General features: G+C 24.4%; 1 protein-coding gene across 1 annotated transcript in view; it reads left to right on the top strand.

Annotated features, from left to right (window-relative positions):
- Positions 1–5,464: 5,464 nt before the first annotated feature.
- The window catches only part of LOC107452295 (uncharacterized), a 47,291-nt gene continuing 46,392 nt past the window's right edge, over positions 5,465–6,363 (top strand). Inside the window, exon 1 of the mRNA XM_016068662.3 lies at positions 5,465–5,618. Within this exon, the coding sequence (XP_015924148.1) occupies positions 5,561–5,618 (58 nt within the window). The 5' untranslated portion in view covers positions 5,465–5,560. The remainder of the gene's footprint in view (positions 5,619–6,363) is intronic.

Raw genomic sequence — 6,363 nt, 5'->3', positions numbered from 1 at the left:
AAGATAATGATAATGATGTCTCATTTGAAAGATAATTGGATAATGATAATGAAATGAAAAAATATTGAAAGATACTGATCAAAGTAGAGAATTCAAAATTCCTAATCAAAAGATGTGTGAAAAATTAATTATTATTGCTAAAGACTAGTATTCTCTTTCTTCCTTCGTTCGCATTCTTTTTTTAACTCCAATTTAAAATACTTAGGAAGGGAAAATAATTAATAAAAATCCTTTCTTATTATTTTTATTTTATTTACCGTTGATTTTAAATAATTTATTTTCATAGAAATACGCTTTAAGCAGATAACTATAAGCAAAATAGACACGTGGTTTAAGATAACTTTAGGAATACTGATTTGGTTACTAAGTCTAACTATATTATTAAGTTAATCTGTCACAACGAATAAAATATAATTAAATATTAAATTGGGTGCAATAAACTACTTATTTTTCTACTTACGAGATCAGACATCAATGATGTCATATCTTTCAAAATATTTGATAAAACTGAATCATCTATTGTTTCATATAAAACAATGGCAACCAATGAAAGCATTTCAAAATATTCATCAAACGTCTTTCCCGAACAATCTAATAATAATTTTTTAGTAATTTTCAGGATCGAGGGCAAATCTTACCCCTTTTACCCATTGTTAAAACATCAAGACGAGTTCATAAACAATTCTTAAATTATAAAAGAAAAACACAAACAAGCTCTTATATTTTTAATTATAGATGTTGTATTTAGTTAAGACGAAACAAAATAGTCTTGAAAATGTAAAAAAAAATATATTCAACATTATTCAAGGATAGTGTAACAAAAAAATTATGTTTAGATTTGTTTCTAAATCAATTATTTAATTTCATTTATTTATTTATTTTATTTTCTATTTCTATTATTTATTTATTTTATTTTCTATTTCTATTATTTATTATTTATTTATTTATTTTTATTTATTTTCGATTTATATTATTTATTATTTATTTATTTATTTTATTTATTTTCGATTTATATTATTTATTATTTATTTATTTATTTTATTTATTTCCGATTTATATTATTTATTATTTATTTATTTATTTTCTGAATTGATAAATAGTTCAAACAGTTTTCATATACTGAGCAGCGCGGAAATGTCAAGAATAAAAATGTAATCATTTTATACTCACCATGAAAATTTCTAAAGTTACCTTCAATTTCCAACTCGTAACTCGTGTAATCAAATAAAATATTTTGAAACAAATTTAATGCTACCACTACTATACGTTATTCTTTATCGTGTACTTTCCTTCCTTTTTTGATGTACACATGGGTTCGAAATAAATTTTTCTCAGCATTAAGTATGAGAATTTTTTATATGAGCCATAATAAACTAAATTCAGCTTTTTGTTGCAAAAGAAGTTCTTTGTTTGAGCCATGCCTTTAATCAATCGCAATTGCTCACATAATTACTGGCATCTATATTATAAGAAACACTAACTCGTATTTAAATTGTTAAATACCGGATGCGATTTCTTTTTAGCGTTGGCAACAAAGAACTAAAAACTGAAATATCAAGCGGGTGACCAGTGATATGCATAAACTTTATACAAACATATTTACGAATTTCTGAAATAAAATTCTCTTTATTTGTGGGCAACGAAAAGTTGAAACAAAATTAGTTTGTATCAACATAAAAAAATGAAAGGTTAAAACCGAACAGCTATCATAAATTCAATGCTCTATAGTTTTGCTTTATTTATACTTATTAATTTATTAATCTATGCAGGTTCGATAATAAAATTGAGAACTATATTTTAGTTTCAGCGAGGCTTCATAATTTATGCAAAAGAAAAATGCGTTTTCGGTCAATTTTTTTTTTATTAATTTAATTAAATGATGTTTGTATAGAGAAAAAGCACTAAAACTTATTGTGTATATAAGGAAATTTTATGAACTATTTCTTTCAAATGCAATTTTGAAATAGATCAAAGGTTCACTCGTTGAATATGTCTAGCATTCATTTTTAAGAGCCTCTAGTTTTCCATAATATTTTTGATCAAATTTGTTGCATGCTTCCAACATGCAAGTAAAAACCCATTGGCACATTTTTTAACAATATTAAAAAAATACGTACTACTATGCATGTAAAATCTTTAACTATAAAAAAATATCTATAAAATTAATATTTTTTGTGTGAAAATTTAAATTTAAAAAAACAAGGAAGAAAATAGAAAGGAAAATTAATAAGATGAATTTTCCCTTATTTTCGAGTACATTTCATATTACAAATTTTTCTCAATAATCGGAAATTAAATAAAAAATTAATAATTTTTTAATTTAATAGTCAGTCTTTTTATTAACATTAATTTAATCATTTAATTAAATGAAAAAAAAAATTTATTTTCAACATTATTCAACGATTATCAAAGCAATAACATACATTGATAATTTTAATGATTTTGTGATTACACATAGTTTTTATTTTTTGCGCTCAATAATGAAAAAGATGAAATAGAAATTCAGGGTAAAACACATTTTTTTTTTTTTAAATTTAACATGAAGTCCACCTTTTCTAGAAAAGATAAATGAAGTGTACATTTTAAGGTGGTTAAAATAATTTCTTTCATTTTTGTTGTAAGAAAATTAATTTTTGACAATAGAGATATTTAATATGAAAAAAGTAAATAGATTTCTAATATTTATAATAAATATATTTCGAACAAAAACTTAAGGGATTGTTAGAGTATCGCAGTGCTGCCATCTATATGTGATTTTACGGAACAAATCTTTTTAATCTTTTAAACTTAATTCCTTTTTCTTAAATTTATTATCGTTATTTATTTATTTATATATATATATGACTTTAATATTAACCGTATTTTCTATTTTTATAATTAATTATGTTACAGTCGAGGAGTTAATCTTAGCTTATGTACTGTTATTGTTAAATTGCTTTGTAGTATGATGAATAATAATAAAGGGAAATCAGGTGATTATTGCTTTTAAATTGAAAATGACCACAATTTTATAAATTTTCAAACTTTTTATTGGAATCCTACATTTACAAAAATTCATTTATGTTGCAGCACAATATTTTGTAGTACCCTGTCAACTCTTAATATGAGATTTCATTCTCGTCTGAATCGTTTAGTCATTACTTCAAGAATCAAATTTAATTCAAATTAATATTTCTTTAAATATTAAACCTAATAAATCTTTTAATCCTGTGTGTCTATAAATTTTAGGTACAAAATATATCAAAAAATCGAAGCTGTAATTAAAAACTTGAAAGAAGTTGAAAAAAATACTGAATAATAACAGCATTTAAGATGGTTGATGTGATTAATTTTCTCTAAGCTATTTATAGTAATATATAATAAAAAATTATTGCATATGTTTGCAAACATCGGATTAAACGGACTTAAAATACATGCGAAGGGTATTTTTTTGTATTTAATAATTAATTGAATTTAATTGTAATTAATTGAATAATAAATTGTATTAATTAAATAATTAATTGTATTAATTAATTAATTAATTGTATTTAATTTAATAATTAGTTGCAATTATTGAAAAATTAGTTGTAATTATTGAATAATTAGTTGCAATTATTGAATAATTAGTTATAATTATTGAACAATTAATTACATTAATTAAATAATTAATTGTTTTGAATTTATTCTATGATATTAAGTATATTTATTAAGTACGTTGAAAATTCCTTAAATATTGTTAAATTTTGTAATAGCTTCGCTTCTCCTTTCATAAAAATTGACAAAGGCAGGTGAGAAATTCAGTTTGATCGTTTTATATTTTTTAGCATTCCAATAAATGCAAATAAATGTATTCAAACTAAAAAAACTTGTCTCTAATTGTTCTGAGAAATTATACTTTAACTACTGATGGTATTATATCTGATTAGTACTATAGATTGCTGTAAGAAAAGAACACGTACACGATAATCACATGAAAATTTGTGCAACAGGAAAATTAAATTGTAATTATGAAGTTTAAATTCTCAAAGTGCGGATAGAAAGTAAAATTTGGTAAAATAATCCATTGCTTAGTGAATATCATTTTATCGAATTTCTATCCGTTTTCAGGCAACTGAGATGACTATGAAGTGTAAGTTTCCTTTTCGATACCAGAGGGTGTTAACTGTAGTTTGCTTAAATTTCTTCCTAATCACCATACAGTGTATAGAGAGTATAAAAAATTTACATGATTGGAATTACGTGTGTAAAAAAATAGCAAACTTTTTGCAATTTAATAACTCTGAAACAAATTAAAAATATTTTTTTTAAAAAATCATTTTTGTAACTTCAATCATGAGAGTACACAGCTGCAAAAGTTATACATTTGGTAATAGTTTTTCCATTACGAATTCAAAAAAATTGTCCATCTAAACTATTTAATTACACTTAAACTGATTTGGAATTTAAACAAAGAGAGGCGACTTACTAATTTTCTGACAAGCCTTCAAGACTATTAACTTTTGCATAGCTGATTTTAGCTTTCAAAAATAGAATTTAGGCGTGCAAGAAAGAAGGAAAAAGAATCTGTGACAATAATTAACTAAAATTGAGGACCGTATTATTTTTTTATTTATTTTTGAATGGGTAACATTTTATGTCGTTTCATCCAATGGTTTTTAGATCACAAAAATTTCCCGAGTCAATGGAGACTAAATAACAAAATTAACCATTGCCACTAGCTATATGACAATAATTAACTAAAATTAAGGACCGTATTATTTTTTTTATTTATTTTTGAGTGGGTAACATTTTATGTTGTTTCATGCAATGGTTTTTTGATCACAAAGATTTCCCGAGTCAATGGAGACTAAATAACAAAATTAACCGCTGCCACTGGCTACAATGCGATTGAATGTAGCAAATGACAATTAAAAAAGTTGCTGCCAATCGCCACCCGATTGCTGCTCTTTTTTGTCGAAAATACACCTCATGAGCCTTTTTTTTAACATTGTCATTAAATATGGAATTATTAAGAATATTTTGCAGTAATAATTACTTTATTTAACGCTATTAAAATTTTTCTTCATTTTATAAATTAAGCATGTAATGCTTACCTAATTTTGAGAAATGCCTTATATCATTAATATGAACAGTTATTTTTTACTGGTGTAAAATTTTCAATCTTGTAAAAAGTGTCCTCGTGTCTTGAAAAGTGGCCACTCGCCAGTAGTAAAATCTCCTAATTTTGTCACATCGCGGAGACTTTGGCAACTATGTTTATTATTTCATCTTCGCTTTTTCTTATCTCACAAAATTGCCCTCTTCTAATTCCAGTAGCAATATTTGTTTTTGTATTGTTTGCATACAATATTAAAACACTCAATAATACAATACCACCACACTTCAATTGTACCATCTTTTAATATCTTCATCAATCAAGAAAAATCATTCCTTGGCGCTCTTTTAATTCAATCTGGCGATATTGCGATGAAGACAAGATAATACGGAGTAGCAACCCTGTTTAATGGAGAAGTTTTTCATCTCCCGCTGTTCCACTCCATAAACACGTGAAGTCGGATGCAACAGGAGAACTCAACGCACAATGATTTGGATTATTTTATTCATATGCATTTTGGAAAGGGCGCACGCTGGTTATAAAGGTAAATATATAATTATATCTTTTTAAAAAAATGTCAATATTTGGGTTGTACCATAAACATCGTCACAAATAATTCTAGTCATTTACTTTTCACTTAATAACCAGTGTTATTACAATTCTTTATCAATTTTTTTTTACAATCAAACAAGTATTAATTACCTCAAACAGTAGAAATTTTAAAAAAAATTGGTGGTATTATTTGGGTTGTTAGATTACAATTTTTAGTCGTGTTAATTATCTCAAACGACAGAAAATTAAAAATTTGGTTGTTTTATTTGGGTTGTACCATAAACATCGGGACAAATATAGTATAAACATACACTTCTTATTGCATAACCAGTGTTAATAAAATTTTTTACCATTATTAATTTCCTCAAACGGCAAAAAATTACAAATTTTTAAATAGTTATTGTTTTATATAATAAATGTTAGCTTATGATGCTACATACCCTATAATATTATTTTAAAATATAATAAGATAATATTTTAAAATATATGTTGTCATATTATTTTAAAGTATTTTGTGTTTTTATTTTACCATTCCTTTTTAAATAAAATTACATTTATTTTTGCTAATATTTTCTTTCAGCAAAATCTAGAAAATTTCATTTCTTCATGCTTTTTAAAAAAATATATCTTCTTACATTTATTTCAGCTAAACTTACAATTAACTTCCAGTGTCATTTTAGAAATAAAGAACTGTGTAAAAATGAGTCTTTGAGTTCGTAAATAAATAATCCATAATA

The sequence above is a fragment of the Parasteatoda tepidariorum genome, chromosome 7 (assembly GCF_043381705.1).
Source record: "Parasteatoda tepidariorum isolate YZ-2023 chromosome 7, CAS_Ptep_4.0, whole genome shotgun sequence".
NCBI classification, from domain to species: Eukaryota; Metazoa; Arthropoda; class Arachnida; order Araneae; family Theridiidae; genus Parasteatoda; species Parasteatoda tepidariorum.
This window is presented reverse-complemented; position numbering and strand designations above follow the sequence as displayed.